We start from the raw sequence: 21,889 nt of genomic DNA on the forward strand, positions 1-21,889 counted from the left end.
AGAACATTGATGGAATATGAAAATAACCTCATTTTTAAGCTTACTAAGGGATATGATCTTAAATAGAGCTAATGGCATGATATGATCCTTACAATTAGCTCTATGTAATAGAAAAGATCAGGTTTGTTGTTGTTGTTTGTTTCGGTAATTGCTGGAAAGAAGGCTAATAAAACTTTTGACTATTGTAGCTGGTGTGTCTGTTAAATTATTGAAATGAATCAGGTTTCTAAAGGAAATTTCTTATTAGTACAAAGAATTGAGCTTGCTTGGGAATCTACACTAATATATATTGAGAGCTTGAGTTAGACTATCACTTTTAAATAATTTGAACAACTCATCCCACTTATTGTTTCTCTTCTATCAAATTATTAGTAATAATATATGTGAAAGAACAAGTAAAATAATGTGAAAGAACAAGAATATCTGTGTTGCATTCTACATTGCTATAGGGTTACAAATATCTACAGCTCTTAAGGGCTATAATTAAGGGATATGACTTAGAGATCTTAGGAATCAAATCTCTAATCAAATCCCTATATAAAAGGAAACAAATAAAGACAAAGGGAAAAATAAGAAGAGAGATGAGGAAGATTTGTCAGGATTTCCAACAATATATTTTGGAGAACTCATCTCACCTATTGTTTCTCTACTTTTAAACTTATTAGTGCTAATAAATATAGGATAACTCATACCACTTATTGTTTCTCTACTTTTAAACTTATTAGTACTAATATATATAGGATAACTCATCCACTTATTGTTTCTATACTTTCAAATTGGACGTTATAACTTACTATCAATTTTTTTTTTCATATTTTCAAAATTGTCTTAATATCATTTTTTGTAATGAATTTTACATAAAAGTCTCCTATTTTTTGACCTGGTTATCTCCAAATATTTTATATTATCCATTTTTTCTTTTTTACCTTAAAAACATAGAGCAATCTAACCTGTGTCTATTGAACTGCTGGTATTTGGAATTTTAATGCCATCAAGATTAATAGGCTTCACTCTAAAGAATAAGTGTGTGATATTGGCCTTAGAATTTGGCAAATAATCCATGATGTTGCAGATTAATACATCTAGTCTTTCTCTTGATGTGATGAGATTTTTACTGATGCATCAACCCTGTAGCCGTACTATCTGAGGCAAGGGGTTTTATTCTAAGGAAATTTGTAGTTTTTTTCATGGCAAAAATATGCTTTTTCAGTCCATTTGCTCTGGTTCTCTTACATTTTCATTACATGTTTTCTGTTACCCAATGCTGGATCTCTTATGTATAAGTTTCCTGTTTGTATAGGGTTCGGTTCCACTATGGTCATCCAGATGTATTTGATAGGCTTTTTCACCTCACAAGAGGAGGTGTTTGTAAAGCATCCAAAGTCATTAATTTGAGCGAAGATATTTTTGCTGGTGTGGACTGTATTTTGTAACCATGTTTTTTTGTTGTTTGGTTCTGTCTTCTATTGGTAACTTTTGTGATTTGATTGTGATTGCAGGCTTCAATTCTACACTTCGAGAAGGCAATGTCACCCATCACGAATACATACAAGTTGGGAAGGGAAGGGATGTGGGTCTCAACCAGATTTCTATGTTTGAGGCCAAAATAGCTAATGGCAACGGAGAGCAGACATTGAGTCGAGATATATACCGGCTTGGGCATCGTTTTGACTTTTTCAGAATGCTGTCTTGTTATTTCACTACCATTGGTTTTTACTTCAGTACTCTTGTAATTCTGCAAAATTTTCCCTTTTATTTGTGGTTTTAAAATATTATGACTTTCTCTGTCTCACAAATGTCACTCTCTATTCTTTGGCAGTTAACGGTGCTTACTGTCTATGTGTTCCTTTATGGTCGCCTCTATCTTGTACTGAGTGGCCTTGAACAAGGATTGAGTGAGGAACCAGCAATTCGTGATAATAAGCCTCTTCAAGTGGCTCTTGCTTCTCAGTCTTTTGTTCAAATTGGAATTTTGATGGCATTACCTATGTTGATGGAAATTGGCTTGGAAAGGGGTTTCGGAACTGCATTGAGTGAATTTATATTAATGCAATTGCAGCTGGCACCGGTATTTTTCACATTTTCTCTTGGAACAAAGACCCACTATTATGGAAGGACATTGCTTCATGGAGGTGCTAAGTACAGGCCTACAGGCCGAGGGTTTGTGGTGTTCCATGCCAAGTTTGCTGAAAACTACAGGCTTTATTCACGTAGCCATTTTGTGAAGGGTATTGAGATGATGATCTTGCTTCTAGTGTACCAAATCTTTGGTCATACTTACAGAAGTGCAGTTGCTTATGTGTTGATCACTTTATCCTTGTGGTTTATGGTGGGCACATGGCTTTTTGCTCCCTTCCTATTCAATCCTTCTGGTTTCGAGTGGCAGAAGATTGTTGATGATTGGACTGATTGGAATAAGTGGTTAGACAACAGAGGTGGTATAGGTGTACCTCCAGAAAAAAGCTGGGAGTCGTGGTGGGAGGAAGAGCAAGAGCATCTTCAATATTCTGGGATGCGTGGTATTATTGCTGAGATATTGTTAGCTTTAAGATTCTTTATCTACCAGTATGGGCTTGTCTATCACTTGAATATTACAAAGAATACCCAAAGTTTTTTAGTAAGTCCAGCTCTTTTTCTTTGGCCATTTTCTGTTGATTTTCGTCTTTATATATTTATATTGGGTATTTTCATGCACTTGGTTGCAGGTCTATGGTGCATCATGGCTGGTGATTGTTCTGATATTGTTTGTGATGAAGGTAGGTGGCTAGATTCTTTGAAATATTGCGCATGATATCTTTCTTAAAGCTCTCTTATTAATTGCATATTATTATCTTCCTGAGGTTAGGCTAGGCATAAGTTGTCATCAAGCATTTTAGCATTTTTAGTCATATTCCTGTCAGATCAATCAGGTTTATTGTTTAATTATTCTTTTTTGGTCCCTCTGTAAAAAAATTATTTATCTTAATGAGTACTTTTTTGAAGAAAAAAAAAACCAGGTTGGACTATTTGCACAGGTAAATGGGGCTTAAATTCTTATGTTATAGTGTACTTGACCATGGTCAACTGCTGATAAACAATAGCTGCTTAACAACTGATAAAACAACCAAACCTTTGAAAATATAGTTTATAATTAGTTAGTTGTTTCAGCATACAAGAGAGTGATAGAGAGTGATATATTTAGAGATTTCTTTTCAAATTTAAACAGTTTCATCTTCCTATTTTATGTTATTAATGTTTCAGAAAAACTGTGACAGTGATGTTGATTATGATTTCTATTTTGGAAATTGAACTAAACTATATATGTATCTAGCTCTAAGCATTCTTGATGATTCTGTATTTCATTTTTTGGTTTCTTTGCTTAGACTATATCTGTTGGAAGGCGAAAGTTCAGTGCAAGTTATCAACTTGTTTTCCGGCTCATCAAGGGATTAATATTCTTGACATTCGTGTCCATTCTGGTTACTTTGATTGCACTCCCTCACATGACAATTCAAGACATTATTGTGTGCATTCTTGCCTTCATGCCTACTGGTTGGGGAATGCTTCTGGTAAGCATGCCTCACTTTGTCTCTCTTCTGTTACAATTTTACCATCACAAAGTAAAGATTTTACCATCTCAAAGTTCTTGTCAGTGCTCAATGTGCATTCTCTATCTTGAAGCTCAAAAAAGAACTTGCACTTGTTATGCATTGTTGATTTCCCAAAAATTTTCCCCTTTGAATTAGAATGTTTATGAATTCCTGATGTGGTACGGGATGCTAATTCAAAATCTTTTGTCAAGAAGATATGCAACACCTAAAATGGTTCTTCAAGGCCATACTAGAATCATTATTCTTTATGGCAAAGGCAGTTGTAGTGCACAATTCCCACATTCCTTTTTTTCTTGGAAGACTCATTTTATTTCAAGTCAACAATTTGACTTGATGAAGGCTTGTGGAGGGTCACAGCTGTCTAAAGTTCCCATCATATTCAGTGTCAGTCAGATATTGGAATGGCATAAAATCTATTTCTGTTAATTTACTTACTTCACAATGTATGTTAATGCTCTTTTGCATGTTTGTTTACTTGCTTGGTACTTATCAGATTGCTCAAGCTTTGAAGCCTTTTGTGAAGAGAGCTGGCTTTTGGGGATCAGTTCGAACACTGGCTCGTGGTTATGAGATTATAATGGGCTTGCTTCTTTTTACCCCTGTAGCATTCCTGGCTTGGTTTCCTTTTGTCTCAGAGTTTCAGACTCGTATGCTTTTCAACCAAGCATTCAGCAGAGGTCTGCAGATTTCTCGTATTCTTGGCGGACACCGAAAAGATCGTGCTTCCCGTCACAAGGAGTAATCCTACTAGCATCAAGTGTTGTAAATATGTTGATGTTATTTCAATCTTGTTAATAGTTGTGTAACTATCATGGATGAAGAGGGGACGGCTATTTGGTCATTTGGGTCGAGTCTTATGTTTACCAGTCGTTTTTATTAGCATCCTTTGAACAATATATGTTGTACGATTATGAAGATTAAAACTATTCAATTTGATCAATATATTGTGTATGCCAATATGGGGAGGAAGCTACCTAGCTTTGATGAATTAAATGAAGGCTAGTCGACTTTGTGGCCGATACGTAAGGAATTAGTCGACACTAAGGGCACCGTAATGCGGCATGCGATAACAACGCCGTCAAGTTTGCTACCCTCCAAAATGGTGATTCAATTCATCATGGAATGAAACTCGACTTCATTCTGAAAAGGGTTGAATTATAAAAATAGATTTTGTACCATATATATTTTTTCGTTAGTTTGTAAATTATTAATTTAGTATTGTAACTTTCATTTCCTCATATACTTAGTGTCATGAATTAATCTCGTTTCTCAGCTTGTTAAAATGACATGAACATCGAATCTAAAAGTTATAAAAATTAAAAATTTTGAAATATTTCTGAAAATGATAAAATTAAAAATATATATGAAAATTTTAAAAATTCTAAAAATTTTAATAAAAATAAAACAATCCTAAATTTCGAAAAAATTTCACAAAAACTTGAAAAATGTAAAATTCTGTGAAAATTAAAAAAATAAAATTTTTAAAACAATTTTGAAAATTTTAAAAATTATTAAAAAGTAAAAAATTTCAAAATTTTGAACCATTTTAAAACGTTATATAAAATTTTTAAAAATTTTGAAAAATAAAAAATATAAAAAATTAAAATTTTAATAAATCCAAAAAAGCTTTAAAAAATTAGGAAATATTAAAAAAATTAAATTTGTAAGATTCACAAAAATAAAAATTTTCTTTAAATATTTTTTGAATTTTTAGATTTTTTTTATGTTCAAAATTTTAATTTTTTTGTATTTTTTTAATTTTTAAGAAATTTTTATTTTTATTAAAATTTCATATTTTTGAATATTTCAGAATATTTTAAATTTTTTTAGATCTTATTAAAATCTTGAGATTTTCTGAATTTTTTAAAGTTTTTATAATGTTTAATTTCTTTAAAATGTTTTAGTTTTTTAATTTCTTAAAATATTTTAAAAACATTTTAGGTTTTTTAAAAAAAATTAGAATTTTTTGGATTTTTCTTTTAATATTGATGTGATAACATTGACTTGATTTTTTTTTACACGTATTAATATTTTATTAAATATTCATTACTTAATTTTTCAACATTTTATTTATTCAGTTTATCAAACGGTGGATTTTTTTTTTTTTTTTTTTTGCATAATAGATTAAACAAGTCTTGCAATAAATGAAAACTAACTATTTCTCCCTAAAAACATGCTTTAATTATGCAAAATAATTTATATAAATAACATCAACAAATGTAAACAGAATGTCTTTATGTGGTTTGTGATCCTAGCTTCTCATTATTAATAATAACTAAAATTATCATTATGTCGAATTAATTGAAACTTCAAAATCAATATTAACTACATTATACTTGCCTCGTGAGATATTACATCAAATTGTAAGTTCCAGCAACGAAATAAAATATCTGCTTTTGCAAATAAAAGAAACAGTCATGCCCTAATGACCTATCCATGAGTTGGACAGCCTGTCTTGGGTTTAGTTGGGATTTAGCTTGGAATAAAATTTTTAAATTTAAGTTCGATTGATCTGATTTAAAATATTATTTTATTAAATTATTTATAAAATATATTTAATAATATTAAATTATTAATATAAAAAATATTTCTTAATATTTAGTAATGTTTTAATATAATTAAGATTAAATAAATGGCCTTGGCAGCTTTGGCCTAAGCCTGGATTGCCTAATTAACTCGAAATACCAACCAAGCTTGTCGTGGCTTGATCCATCTACACTTCTAACACTATTAAACAAAAACTTGTCACTTAATAGCACATGGAATAAAAAAGTGGTATCTTTCATAGCAAAATTACACTAGAAAAAATTATATAATTTCTCAACTTTTTGATTTAGTCATTAAGGAAATTTTAAGAGAACATAAAAATTTTGGATTCGAACTAAGACTTCTTCCCTTTTTCCTATGAATTATATCCATCCTATGTACCAAAAGAATAAATATAATTTCTTTCAAGCTTTTTAATGCTTAGTTTTATAAAATTCTCATGAATATATTTGAGATATCCATGATATTTCTGTTCGAAAAAATAAATAAGATAATATAAATAATAAAAAAAAAATTGATTTTAAGGTGTGAAAAATACTTTTTAAAAAGTAATTATACCTTTAATATACAATAAAACCTCAAAACTTTTTAAGCATAAGTAGTGAAAATGGTTATGTTAAAAGATTTATTTATAATGAATGAATAGACATAAATATTTATTTAAATAATTATGACACTTTGTATAATTATAACTTTTATGAACAATAATTTATTTATATTCAAATAGTTATGATCGTTTATCATATGATAATTACTTTCATTCAAACATAATTATTTAAAATATGAATAAAATTAATACAAAAATTAATTTTATTTAACAATAATTAAATCTTTCAATTCAATTGTAATGCATTACATTTTAAACTACAAACAATCCTCCGCTAGGTTGAAATGTCGGTGCTTAATCTTTAACCTTTCACACAAATAAATATTATGAATACAAAAAAAAATCTCTCGATTTAAACATTTAATTAGCATATATATCTTAAAATTCTAATAAAGTTGATGGTATCCACAGATTAACCTCAATTTTTAGTGTTAGAATTAAATATGTAACACACATAATACTTATTTATTCTTTTATCAAAGGTTTGTAATTGTTTTAGCACTATTATAGCCATGTATTTATCCTATTCATAAACATTTACAAGAGAGACCCTAATTCTTTTTATTAAAGCAGTATCATTTCTATGTTTATATAGTTAGAGTTTCTATTATATCTCAATTGTTTTAAATATTTAAATAAGTAACTCCATTAATAGTATAAAAACTCCATCTCTCCACTCAATGGATCACACTAGTTTCTAAAATTTAAATGAGTTTTACTAGTATTTAATAGACACATAATAATAACTTAGTTTTACTCATTAAACTTTGTAATTATAGGTTACTAATTGAAAGTTGGGTTCTCATTATTGGAGTCTAATAATAAGGGTTTAAACCCATTTTACTTGTAGTACTACTAACTAAATATCTTGTAATTCAATTTTCTTTTATGGTAATTACCCCTACTTGAAATTGAATCTCTAATATAATCACTTTAAGCTAATAGGTCCAAACTTTTCATTTTACATATTATTTATATGATCTAGACATTGTTATTTCATTCTTGTCATTTTAAGAAATAGTTGGTATTGATTGTGGCCACAACTCTATACTCATAAATTTCAACCATTCTATTTTCATACTTTTATACTTCTTTAATACAATTATACTTCTGATACAATTGGATAAACTCAATAAATAAACCAAACCATTTTAATCCTTTTAGGATATGTAAGGACTTTTTTTTTTAGTGATTTTACTTTAATAAGTGTACTAAACTTATTAGCTTATATAATTTGCTCATAAAATTATACTAAAATCTTACAACACTATGGTGACAAATTTTTTTTATTTCTTTTTATTCTTATCACCTCCACCATATGCAAATATACATTCTTTTATTAAAAAAAAATCTCATTCAATTATCAAGATATCATATATACTTATCAAGTTGCTATTTCATTTATCTTTTTAATATTTGGTGATTGTTTTGTTTAAGTAGGAGGCCTCCAAATCCACTCTTAGTGAAAGATAGCTAGTAAATATTTTATATCTTAATATTTTATTTTCATAAAAGTTTTATATTTTAACTTAATATGAGAATATCCATCAATAAGTATGATGTCAAATATAATCATTCTCAACATTATTTTTTTTTAGTAAACTTATACTTTCTGTAATTTCCTTTTAAGACTTTCATACTAATTCATGGATACTTATAAAATTATTTTATTATGGACACTAAAGTCATATCCACCATGGTTCATTTCATTTAGAACAACCATAATTTCATGTATAACAACACAATACTATATACAAAGTTTGTGTCCAAATTATCAAATACATGAAACTTTCCAACCAACAAATAAAAAGCATTTTAACTTGTTGCAAAGGGTTATATAACTACTCCAATTGAATTAAAGTTATCTTCAATAATATGTTTATTTTTTGTTGAAGTAATATTATATAAACTAAATAATATGAATCATACATTATTCTCTTGTCAATAAAATACAATCATTAAATATAAACTATAAATATGATTTTATCAAAGAACATATATACTTGCTTCTTTTTTGAAAAAAATTATAAATTCACAATTTCTTTAATGCCTTAAAATAATTCTCGAGAATTTTATCATTTTGATTAAATAACCATGGTCTTACCAAAATATAACGAGGTTATAAAAGATTCATAACCAAAGCTAGCAATTACTCCATATCTATTTTATGCTCATGACCATTCAATACCATGATAAAGAAAAACCATATATAACGTATCATAAAATCATTAATCATAAATTAAATAATTTAATTTAGAATCAAAATATTAAAAGAATAGTCAATAAAGAGAGCAAAAATTCAATGAGACTTAAGGTCTTTTATGAATTATTAATCATCAATTCTTTTAGTAGAATATAAAAACTAGAAAGATAATAACAAGAAACTTAGCTTGTATTTTATTTCACTAAGAAACTATTTGGATAATTAAAACTTTTCATGCTTTTTTCAAAAGTCAATTTTGTCAACTTTGCCAAGTTCTTTTCCTTGTATTTTCTTAATGCAAAATATGAATTTCATAATTGCTTTTAAATTGTTAAGAAAATAAATAAGAGAATAGAAATAATAAAAAATAATTTTGGCTTTAAGGCATGAAGAATACTTTTTTAAAAGCAATTATGCTTTAAGGATACAATAAAACCTCAAAATTCTTCAGATAGAATTTAGTGAAAATAATTATATTGAAAGATCTATTTATAATGAATGAACAAACATAAATTTTTATTCAAATGGTTATGACTTTTTATATAATTATGACCCTTATGAACAATAATCTATTTATATTCAAATAGTTATGACAATTTGTCATATGATAATTACTTCTATTCAAGCATAATTATTTAAAATATGAATAAAATTAATACAAAAATTAGAATAAAATTAATACAAAAATTAATTTTATTTGTTAATAATTAAATCTTTTTATCTAATGTGAGATACACTGCATTTTAAACTACCAATAATTTTCATACATATATTTGATAATTAAAAATTTTATCATTTTTTTAAGGATATTCACGAATATTTTAAGTATCTTTATGGGTACCATAACATATTCATAGATTTATGGTATGAATGGAAGATATGGATATTTATATCGACTTCATTGATATGATATTCACGACCCATTAGCTAATATTTAGTTTCATGTTGCTATTATAAATTACATTTTGCTTCTCATCTTCGTAAACCCTACCCTTATAAGGTATATTTATTGTAAGGGTATATGTTGGTAATATTTGAGAATATTGTGTTTGGATATTTCAATTCTAAAAATGAATATGAGTTTTAAATTGAGTATCAATTATGTGATTATAAAAGCATCACTTTTTTTTTTTATATATAAGCAGTAGTTTTCATTCATTTTTTTGTAAAGGCTCATTACACAAAAGATGAATAAGAGAATACATCTAAACCCTTTGTACCCGACAAGAAAAGGACATTTTTGCAGGACAGTGAGCTAGCCTATTAGCAGTTTTATTAATATAGTGGAAGGCACATGTCTACAAACCAGAAGCTAGTACCTTGATCTTTTGGATTATATTATTTCCTGCAAAAAATGAATTTCCCACTTTATGAATCTCCTTTATAGCTAAAAGGCAATCATTTTCTACCACAACTTTCTCCATTCCTTGGTCAATAGCTATTTGTAAACCACATTTAATTGCTTGCACTTCAGCCATTAAAGCACTACTTGCCTTTGCTCCCCCATAATAAGCTGAGAAATGAATATTTCTATCAGTGTCCTTATGAACCGTTCCCATCCCTACCTCATTCTTTTGGGCCACATAAGAGGCATCCATGTTAAGCTTAAACATACCTCACTTAAGAGGCAACTAGTCCACTTGTTGGCTGTGTTGTTGAGACGAAATGTGTTGTGGTTGTTAAAGAATGATTCAAAATTAAGTTCACGTTTGGGCTCAAAGTCCTGGATTTTAGGATATAATTAATAGTAGACGTTGGTTTTTAAGATTAGTTGGTAGTAGTTAAATGTGGTTGAGTGATTCCTAATAGTCAGTCATTTTTTTCACTTTTTCATTATCTGTTAACTGTTTGAGTTTTTTTCTCTATTAGTTATCTTATAAGCCTGTTAAAAGACTGATTGAGTTTAATAGATATGTAGAGTAATTTATTTATAATTACCTAAAATTAGTTATTTTTTATGAGTTAGTGATTTAATTTTAGAAAAGCCTACATTTTTTCCCAATAAATCTTTGGTATTAGAGCCTTAAGATCCTTACCCATATTTTGTATCCATTGAATTGTCAATGATGATAGTGAATGGCAATTCAAATGTAGCCCAACCTCTCATTCCTATGTTCAATGAAAAACATTACGACTTTTAAAGCATTAAGATGAAGACACTCTTTAAATCTCAAGATCTTTGGGATTTTGTAGAGACCGAAAACAATGAGAATGATAATGATGAAGGATGGTTGAAAGACAATGAAAAGAATGATTCTAAAGCCCTATCTATCATTCAACAGGTAATTTTAGAGACACTTTTCTTCGGGATTGTAGCAACTAACACTTCAAAAGAAGCTTGGAAACCTTGCAAAAAGAGTTTTAGGACTTTTTAAAAGTTATTACTATGAAACTCTAAACTCTTTGGCATAAGTTTGAAACTTTGATGATGATAAGTAAGAAAATAGTGTAAGATTTTTTTTCTAGAGTAATTTCTATTATTACTCAACTAAGATCTTATGGTGATAAGATTACTGATGAGATTGTTGTTTTTAAAGTTTTACGAAACTTAACTCCAAAGTTTGATCGTATGGTTGTTGAAAGAGTCTAAGGATTTGTTTATTTTTTCCTTTGATGAACTGATGGGTTCTTTGCAAGCTTATGAGGCAAGGCTGAACAAATCACAAGAGAAGACTAGTGAGAAGGTATTTCAAGTAAAAAGAGAAAAAACTAGAAATGAAGTGTCTGTTGGTAAAAGATGTGGCAGAGGAGGCTTTCGTGAAAGAGAACATGGTAAAGGTAGAGAAAGAGGTTTTTTTTATGGACAAGAGAGGCAGTCTAGTGGTGAGCAAAAAAGGAACAAGAGGGTTGTTCAGTGTTACAATTGCAAGAAATTTGGGCATGTAAAGGTAAATTGCTAGAACCAAGTGAGCTATGTGGAGGAAAAAAGCAAAAAAAGTAAGTTATTAATAACCTATTTACTTGCTAATGAAGTTCCAAATGATGTTTGGTTTATGGATAGTGGGTGCTTGAACCATATGACCCCTCATATATCACTGTTTAAGGATCTTGATAAGTCACAAAAGTTGCAAGTTAGACTTGGGAATAATAAGCAAATGCAAGTTAAAAAAAAGGTACCCTTACAGTAGAGGCAAGTAATGGTAAAATAAAATTACTTTCTGATGTCTTCTTTCTTCATAATTTGGCACATAGTTTCTTGAGTATTGGACAACTAATGGCCAGTGGATGTGTAATTGTGTTTGAAAATGGAGCATGTGTGATTAAAGATAAATTTGGGCAACCTATGGTGAATGTGAATATGACAAAAAATAAGATGTTTCCACTTAAAATTTCTAACATGGAAAAACAAGCTCTTATTGTTAGCAGGAAGGATGAATCAAAATTGTGGCATCTGCAATATGGACATCTCAATATCAAAGGCTTATAATTACTAAGTAAGAAAGGTATGGTTTTTGGATTACCTCAAATTGGATCTCTTGATTTATGTGAAGGGTGTATTTATGGGAAACAATTAAGAAAGTTGTTTCCAAGTGGACAATCATGGAGAGCTTTTGAATGCTTTAAATTGATGCATGTTGATCTATATAGGCCTATGAGAACTACATCACTTGGTGGGAACAAGTATTTTTTGCTCTTTACTGATGATTATAGTCGAATGAGTTGGGTTTATTTTCTAACCAATAAGTCTGAGACCTTTGAGAGTTTTAAAAAATTCAAGGCTTTTGTGGAGAAGCAAAGTGGAGCTTTCATAAAAACTCTTTGCACTGATTAAGAAGAAGAATTTTTATCTAATGAGTTTAATCTTTTTTATGAGAAAAAAGACATTCACAAGGAATTGACTGCACCTTGTATTTAAAAGCAAAATAGTGTAGCTGAAAGAAAAAGTCGTACTGTTGTGGAAATGGCTAGAAGCTTGTTGCAAGCAAGAGGACTACCGAATAATTTTTGGGTTGAAGTTATGGCAACTACTGTTTACTTGCTGAATCTTTCTCCTACAAAAGCAATCATCAATCAGACACCTTATAAAGCTTGGAGAGGTATAAGGCCGACGGTAAGCCACTTGAGGATTTTTGGTTGTGTGGCATATGTATTAGTTAATTCTCAGGCTCGTCATAAACTTGAGGAAAATTTTGAAAAATGCATTTTTGTGGGATATTGTACTCAATCCAAAGTATATCGTCTATAGAATCCTCTTAGTGGCAAAGTGATTATTAGTAGAAATATGATCTTTAATGAAAATACAAGTTGGGAGTGGAATGGCAACAATGCGACTACTCAAATTATGATTCCAAGTGAAAGTAAGAATCCAAGTGAGAATGCAGCAAATAAAGATGTTGAATCAAGCCCCACGAACTTTTCAGGCAGTTTTTATTCTTCAACTTTCTCACTCCTCACCTCTAACTTCACAACATAGTAGTTCACCTTTATTGGAAAAATTATCAGATGAAACACCTCAAAAAAAGTTTAGGTCTTTGAAGGAGATTTATGAAACTTATCAATTTGCTCTCCTAGTCTATCCGATAACTTTTGAAGAAGCAACAAACTAAGAAAAATGACAAAATGCAATGCAAGAAGAGATAATGGCAATCCATAAGAATGAAACACAGGAGATGGTAAATTTACCTAAAGCCAAGAATGCAATTGGCCTTAAATGGGTGTTTAAAATGAAATACCATGTTGATGGAACCATACGAAAGCACAAAGCTTAATTGGTGGTGAAAGGATACTCACAGCAACAAGGTATTGATTTTAAAGAAACTTTTTCTCCAGTTGCTCAATTTAAAACTATGAGAATTATTTTAGCTTTGGCTGTACAATTTTATTGGCCGTTTATCAATTTAATATTAAGTTTATCTTTTCAAATTGAGACTTGAAAGAAGAGGTTTATGTTAGTAAACTTGAAGGGTTTGTGATCAAAGGCAAGGAGACAAAGGTGTACAAGCTAAAAAAGACACTTTACGAGTTGAAGTAAGCACCACATGCATGGTATAGTAAGATTGATAGCTATTTTTTTCATAATGGCTTTACAAGGAGTGAGAATGAGCCTATTATTTATGTAAAGAAGAAAGAAAGAGATAATCTTATAATTGTTTGCCTTTATGCTGATGATATTATTTATATGGGCTTATGTGATTCTTTTGTTGTTGAATTTAAAGTTAACATGATGAAGGATTTTGAAATGTCAGACATCGATCTGTTGCATTATTTTTTGGGGCATGAGGTGAAGTAAGGCGAGGATGGAATTTTCATTTCACAAAAGAAGTATGCGATGGATCAATTTAAAAGATTTAATTTGCTCAATTGCAATCCAGTTGCCACACTAATGAACATGAATGAGAAGTTACAACTTGAAGATGGTTCAGAAAAAAGCTAATGTAAAGACTTTTAAAAGTAGTAGGAAGTTTGATTTATTTGACCCATACTAGACCAAATATTGCATTTTTTGTTGGTGTAATATCTAGGTTTATACAAAGTCCCACAAAACATCATCTTAGAGCGACAAAAAAAGTCATACGTTATAATGCTGGAACTAGTTATTTTAGGATTTGGTATTGGCAAATTACAAACTTTAGGTTATATGGGTTCACAGATAGTGATTAGGCAAGTTCATTGGATGATAGAAATAGTACTTTGTCAAGTATTTTCATTCTTAGATCAGGTGCCATCACATGGAGTTCAAAGAAACAAGCTACAACAACTTTATCATCTTCAGAAGCTGAGTATGTAGCAGCAACTTTAACAACTTGTCAAACAATTTAGATTAGAAGATTTCTCGCAGATCTTTGCCAAGTTCAAGATAGAGCAACTAAACTTTTTTGTGACAATAAGTTAGCAATTGTTATGATAAAGAATCCGGCATTTCATGGGAAAACAAAGCACTTCGACATTTGTTTCCCTTTTATTCGTGACTTAATTGCAGATGGCGTAATCAAAATGGAGAATTGTGGAATGGACGAGCAGCTAGCAGATCTTTTCACCAAAACACTTTCAAGAGAGAAATTTTTCTACTTTAGATTACATCTTGGAGTGTGTGATTTTGAATCAAGGGGGAGTGTTGAAGAATGATTCAAAATTGAGTTCACGTTTGGGCTCAAAGTCTTGGTTTTTAGGATATAATTGGTAGTAGACGGTTTTTAGATTTAATTGGTAGTAGTTGTTAAACTTGATTGAGTGATTTCTAATATTCAGTCACTTTCTCTACTTTTTCATTATCTGTTAATTGTTTGAGTTTTTTTCTTTATTAGTTATCTTGTAAGCCTATTAAAAGGCTCATTGAGTTTAATAGGTATACAGGATAATTTATATATAATTATCTAAAATTAGTTATTTCTTGTGAGTCGGTGATTTAATTTTAAGAAAGGCTATCTCTTTCCCCAATAGTGGTTCCCAATACACGTCTTTCACTCAACATGCAGCGGGCCTTTCCCAACAAATTTTATGCAGCAGATAAACCCTGTGCTGTAGACACTTATTTCTGTTCATCCATAAAAGCCATACACAGTACATGGCCAAATCTAAGGCCCCCTTCTAGTTTGCTAGTTGCAAGAAACTGTACCAAACATCTGTAGATGTACCAGTATGAGGAACATAGCCACTGGAAATAATCAATCTCAGTCCAGATATACATGCTCATGTAGCATTCGACAAATGCATGTTGCCATTACTCCCCAATAGTCCCACAAACTAGACATTCACTCTCTACTTGCACTCCCCTTCCTATGAGTTTATTTTTTGTTGAGAGATATCCATGAATCAACCTCCAGAAGAAATACTTGACCTTCGATGCCACCTTTGCTATCCAGACAAGCTTCCATACAGGATGTCTATATTCTCTGTTTGGGCTTTCTCTGCCTAACTCTTCCCTTACTTTGTAGTAAGCTGACTTCACCGTGAGTTGTCCCAGCATAGATTCATTCCAAATGAGAGTATCCTTTTGACCGAATCTACTCAATGGAATATTAACAATTCTGCCCGTGTCATCCCTTGAAAACATGTCCTCAATGATTTCATTTCTCCACATTTTTATTTTTGGATCAATCAAGAGAGCCACTCTCATCAGTGTCCGGGTTTGGTCCCTCGGTTGTTCAACCATATACCTTGGGTGTTTGGGCACCCACCTATCCCTCCAAATATCCAAGCATGTACCATCTTCAATCCTCCATCGTGACCCTTTAAGCAGTACCTTTCTTCTTTCTGGTAGATTGGTCCACAAGTAGGAAGGTACCATACCACGATTTGCTGCTAAAAGCGATTCATTTGGGAAGTATCTAGCTTTCATAACCTTGAAGCATAATGAATCCTCATTCTGAATTAGTCTCCACACTTGCTTGGCCAACAAAGCCAGATTAAAAGCTCCTAAGTCTCTCAGCCCGAGGCCACCGTCTAACTTGGAGAAGCATAATGAGTTTCACTTACACTAGTCGATCTTTCTTTTTCCATCCTTATCCCCCCACCAATAGCCTGCCATTAAGGAAGTCAGCTTGTTTAAAAAATTGCGTGGAAGTTTAAAACAGGACATAAGGTACATTGGAATTGTTTGTGGAATCAATTGTACGAATACCGCTCGTCTAGCTTGGAAAAGGAGTTTACGACTGCCCACACTCGATTGTTTATGGGTCTGAAAATAGCTTTTTGGGCCCTACCACCAAACATAGGAATCCCCAGATACGTGTCATTTTCCATTAACTTATGGATACCAAGAATGTCCATTAGCTTCGCCTTAAAATTAGATCCAGTGTTTGCGCCAAAATACCCTGTCGATTTATCAATATTAACCATTTGACCAGATGTAGCTTTATAGTCCTGTAGAATTTGCATCAAACTTAGCCCTTCCTCTTCCTTTGCATTTATGAAAAATAAGCTATCATCTGTAAATAGCAGATGGGAAATCCGTGGGCTATGTCGTCTGATCGCCATTCCCTTCAACCTACCTTCAAGCTCTGCTTTTTGAAAATGGCTTGACAGCCTCTCAACACACATGATAAAGAGATAAGGCGAGAGAGGATAACCCTGTTTTAGTCTGTGAGAAGGAAAAATCCTACCACACTGTTGGCTGTTGATCAAAATCGAATATGTAATCGTACGAACACACGTCATAATTTGGGTTATCCACCGTTCTGAGAATCCCAATCTCCTCATTAAGGCCTCTAAGTAGTTCCATTCCACTCTGTCGTAAGCCCTTCTAATGTCCAGTTTGACTGCCATATGGCCATCAGTCCCCTTTCGTTTGCTTCTCATATGATGTAATGTTTCAAATGCTACCATAGCATTATCGAATATGGATCGACCAGGCACGAAAGCACTCTGAGTCCCACTGATTATCCTCGGCAGAATGCTTTTCAACCTATTTGCCAACATCTTCGAAATAATTTTATATATAACATTGAATAAATTGATCGGTCTAAAATCTTTAGCCGAACATAGAGACTTAATTTTTGGAATCAGTACTAGGTTTGTGTGGTTTATTTCTTGTAGAGCTGATATATCATTGAGACTATGTAAAATAATCCGTTTGTGTGGTTTATTTCTTGTAGAGCTGATATATCATTAAGACTATGTAAAATAATCCGTGATATCCTTCCCAATGACATACTAATATCTCTGAAAAAACAAAGCGTTCATTCCGTCCGGCCTCGAAGCTCTTCCCAGATTCATTTGGTCCAAAACTTATTTTATTCTGATTCTTTGAAAGCCTCATCTAAGCTCTTGTTCATTTCAGTCGTCACTCTCTCGTCCACCGCCCCACAGGAACTCTCAATGTTCTCCATGTTTGTGGACGTATATAGCTTCTCAAAATACTACAAGAATACATTTACCACGTCCTCCCCGTGATCATACCACTTTCCTGTTTCATCTTGGATCCTAGCAATTGCATTATTTCATCTTGGATCTTGTATTCATGTCGCCTTCCTTAAGCCACAGCTCCTTCGCCCTTTGACGCCACATCACCTCTTCTTGGTAAAGAAGATCATTTAGTTCTTTCTTGTCATGTTTATAACTATCTGATGCAAGCTCTTTTGTTTCCATTTCCCTTTTAATATTTTTGTTTTCAAATTACCAAACCGAGATTTACTCCAAGACATGAGCTTTCTCCCACAGCCATTGATCGCCTCACATAACTCTTTGATGTTTATTGGCTAAATTTTTGTCCACTCCTTATGAATAATACTCTCACAGTTTGCATGGCCAACCCACATATTCTCAACTCTGAACAACCTCTGGCCTTTTCATGTGCTTGTGTTGGACTACTGTAGTTAAAATATCAACGACAAATGATCAGAAGCGGTTGAAACCACTCGTTTTTCCATCAATGATGGGAAAATAGTGAAGAAAAGGTCATTACATAACCCTTTATCCAACCTCTTCCATATCATTTCCCCATCAAACCTTCTAGTCCACGTGAAAGTAGGACCTGTCATAGGCACTTCCATGGAGGCATAATAATCCACTGCCCCCTCTAAAGTTATCAATTTGCCATACGGGCCTTTTGACTCCTACCCAGTTTGTCTTCTTCCGCAAGTAATTCATTTAAATCACCTACCTACAACCAAGGTAGGGAATTTCTATCTTTGAGAGTTCTCAGTAAGTTCCACGATTCCATTCTCCGATATGTCTCCGGCCTTCCATAGAAGCCCGTAAACCTCCATTTCCCTCTATCTCCAAATTCATCTACGGTAACGTCAATGTGAGACTTAGAGAGTGAGATCAAATTGACTTCAACTTCCTTTTCCCACATAAGCGCTAATCCTCCGCTCTTACCTTGTCTTTTGACAGTTATTGCATTATCAATACCTAGCTTGTACCTCCACCAATTTATTTCATTCATTTTCCTCTTGGTTTCTGATAGGAAAATGAGTAGGGGCTTATTTTCATTAACCAACTTGGTCAGCTCATGAAGTGCATGTGGTGCCTTCGAGCCACGGCAGTTCCACACCAATAGACTCATTGTTCCCGGCGGGGTTAGCTCTCCTTGTCAACCTCTGTCCATAAAGTTCCAACATCTCTGCCACATATCTCCGTTCTCACTTGTTCTTTCAACTTTTTATGTGATACTACACCAGTCTCATTCATGGACATCAAGGGTTCATGGACGCGTTTCCTCTTTGCGTGAATCATAGGTCTTTTGAGACTAGCTCTCCGATTTGGTCTGTCTTTTGTTCTTTTGCACTTGTGGTTTGGATTGGCTACTAATATTGGAACCTTTATCCACGTACTTGACCCACCTTCCCCTGATTGCTTTGGGCTAGAACCACTCTTCCCAAGTTGTTTTGAGGTCCCCAGCACCAGGCCCATTGAGCCCAGTACAGTTTCCTTATAACAACCATAATTGCTGCCAGAAACATCATTTAAAAACTCAACGCTATCCGTCAAGTCTTGCGCTGAACTTCAAGTCTTGCCTTGAACCACGGGATAGACTTTTATCAAATTCCTTTGACCCTCGCACAAGGATTCAAATAGCGGTGTTATAGTAAAATAGCAATCCTAAAATTATAATAATACCACCACCTATTACTACTATAAAAAAAAATACGATTTAAAAATTTAATTACACTTAAAATGATATGTAATGGTTATTGAAAAATGATATAACGAGAATAACAGTAATAATAGATCGTTATTATCGTTATCTTATTTTTTCATCAATACAAATTAAAAAAAAACTATCAAGTTTCAATCCAACTTGTCAAGATTCCCAAAAATCATAATAAAACAATTAAAATTACAAAAGCAAAAGTAAAAACAAAAACCAAAAGAAAAGATAACTCAGTCAGTCAATCTCATTATCATATTCTCAGTTTCAAAATTTGTCTAAAAAACTTTAAAAAGTAGTATCAACTATCAACCATTCAATCGGCAACTACCCAAATTTAAATCAACCTCAAATCCTCAATCAACAATCAAAATCAAAGAAGGTAAGAAGAAATTAAATTATCTGTTTTTTTTTTTTTTGTAAAATTTTTGTCGAATAATATTAATCTTTATGTTTGTAAAAATTTGAGTGAGAGAGACGAGGGAATATAAGAAAGAGATGTAGAAAAAAAATGAGTTAGTTTAGTTGATTTAAGGGAACGATGCCGTGAAAAATGTTAAAAATGAACAAAAAAAATTTTGGAGGAAATTTAGGGATTGTTTGAAAGAGAATTGGGGAGTGAGGTGAGGTGTTGGGTTTTATCTTAGATAGGGTGATGGGTGGGGGGTCGGATTAGGTAGGGTGGGGTGTGTTGGGGGTAGGGTGGGGTGCATTGAGGGGGGGTAGAGTGAGGATGTGTGGTTTTTATTTAATTTTATTAAAATATAAATATAAATATTTGTAATTTTTAAAATTATTTTAGATGAAATTTAATTAGAAGGATTGAGATTTTATAATTGAAAAAATTAAGAGATTAATAATTTAATATGATATATATAGAGATTTTAGATGAAAATTTTTAATAAATTTTTTTGTATAAGTTAAATGAAAAATAATTAAAATTAAATATTATATTTTAATTTTGTTATTTATTAATTTATAATTTTATATTTGAAATTTAATTTTTTTGTTGTTTTGGTATTTATATTATTGTCAATTTTTTTGTTATTAAATTAATTTTTATTAATTATTTTCATTTTTATGTAATTATTTATTTCTATTTATTATAATCTAATTAAAATTATGAATAGTTTTTTTTAGAAAATAAAAAATATAGTATCATAAACTATTTTAAAAATCATTAAATAAGAGTTTTTATTATTATAATTATAATTATTATGTTTTATAACAAATTATGCAAAATTAAAAAAAAATTCACGATCACAATAATCTCGATGACCATAATGATCTCTATTATATCTGAAAATATCATACACATGATATGACTAAAAATATGACCGCGATTGCTATTTAAATCCTTGCATGGCATATTCTCTTTTAAGGAATCCCGCTCTAATTCAGCCTCCATAGAATGGACTTTCTTACCCTTGTCTGGTTTCGACTGGCTACCGCTCTCGGCATTACTTTCCTTTATCTCTTTCCCTACTCGATAGTCATCCTAGTGTCCAGCTGTAAAATTTTTTGTTGAATCATTTGGCTCAACTTGGGAAGCTTCAGCTTTCATGGATTTAGAGGACCATCTTTTAAGCACCTCCGCTTTCATCTAAGACCCATACTCCCTCTTCACTTTTTGCATTGTTTTCCCTTCTTTGATGGCTGCATCACAATCATTCTCTGTATGGTCTAGCCGGCCATAAACATAGCAAAAATTCGATAGTCTTTCATATTTAAACACCACTATTTGTGAATCACGCTCCCCAAGAAACATCTTAGAGCACTTCTTCAACGGTTTGTGGACATTTAGGTAAAAACCTAATTTGCAAAAAAATCCACATGCCGCCTTCTCATTGTTATGATCAACCTTCTTCACCTCGCTCAAAGATTCTCCCAGCATTATCCCAAACTTCTCATTCATCAACCCTAGAGGGAGCCCATGTACTTGAATCCAGAATGGACACCAATTCATGCTAATAGAGTTAGGCGGGGTCATCCCATTGAACTTTTTAAAGACCATTAACGCCCTATTGAAAGACCATGATTAACGCACTAGCACTCTTTCTATCTCATTTTGATTTTGGAACTAAAATAGGAATAACTTATCCCCTACCTCTTGAATCCTTAGTCCTTTTGAGGTCTTTCAAATTTTTATAAGCACTCACTTCATAGCCTTTATGCAGGGATTCAAATAGCGGTGCTATAACAGAATAGCGACCTCGAAATCACAGTAGCGCCACCGCCCGCCACCACTATCAAGAAAAAAATGGTTGAAAAATTTAATCACGATCAAAACGGTGTATAACGGTCACTAAAAAATGACGTAACGAAAATAACAGCAATAACGGTCCGTTATTACCATTATCCCATTTTTTTCATCCACACTCAGCTGCTCAGCACAAATTATAATAATAAAA

At 31.7% G+C, this 21,889-nt stretch overlaps 2 protein-coding genes across 10 annotated transcripts in view; one reads left to right on the forward strand and one right to left on the reverse strand.

The window, feature by feature from the left end:
• LOC111302774 (callose synthase 3-like) overlaps positions 1 to 4,530 on the forward strand; it is a 36,142-nt gene extending 31,612 nt beyond the window's left edge. For all 9 annotated transcript variants that reach the window (XM_089742841.1, XM_089742840.1, XM_089742837.1 and 6 more), the window contains 6 exons: positions 1,301 to 1,413; positions 1,500 to 1,729; positions 1,820 to 2,617; positions 2,706 to 2,756; positions 3,363 to 3,548; positions 4,084 to 4,530. In XM_089742841.1, coding sequence (XP_089598967.1) covers positions 1,301 to 1,413; positions 1,500 to 1,729; positions 1,820 to 2,617; positions 2,706 to 2,756; positions 3,363 to 3,548; positions 4,084 to 4,332 — 1,627 coding nt within the window. In that variant the 3' untranslated portion in view covers positions 4,333 to 4,530. The remainder of the gene's footprint in view (positions 1 to 1,300; positions 1,414 to 1,499; positions 1,730 to 1,819; positions 2,618 to 2,705; positions 2,757 to 3,362; positions 3,549 to 4,083) is intronic.
• An 11,078-nt stretch (positions 4,531 to 15,608) lies between these two features.
• On the reverse strand, positions 15,609 to 17,974 carry LOC149515297 (uncharacterized). The gene is made up of 3 exons (XM_089742412.1): positions 17,854 to 17,974; positions 16,496 to 17,355; positions 15,609 to 16,334 (listed from the first exon to the last, which is right to left on the reverse strand). Exons 1-3 carry the CDS (start codon positions 17,972 to 17,974, stop codon positions 15,609 to 15,611), a joined length of 1,707 nt encoding a protein of 568 aa, XP_089598538.1.
• Positions 17,975 to 21,889: the final 3,915 nt, after the last annotated feature.

Source organism: Durio zibethinus, chromosome 13 (assembly GCF_047325235.1).
Source record: "Durio zibethinus cultivar Kanyao isolate XHJ-2024 chromosome 13, ASM4732523v1, whole genome shotgun sequence".
Classification (NCBI taxonomy): domain Eukaryota; kingdom Viridiplantae; phylum Streptophyta; class Magnoliopsida; order Malvales; family Malvaceae; genus Durio; species Durio zibethinus.

Excerpts from the sequence above, each read along its gene's own strand:
- LOC149515297 (XM_089742412.1), bottom strand. The coding sequence starts at position 17,974 with ATGGAAACAAAAGAGCTTGCATCAGATAGTTATAAACATGACAAGAAA. Across the intron at positions 17,356-17,853 it reads GGAGCTGTGGCTTAAGGAAG|ATTTTAGACCGATCAATTTA; the intron begins GCGACATGAATA and ends GTTCGGCTAAAG. Across the intron at positions 16,335-16,495 it reads ACGAGCGGTATTCGTACAAT|TTAGACGGTGGCCTCGGGCT; the intron begins TGATTCCACAAA and ends TGCTTCTCCAAG.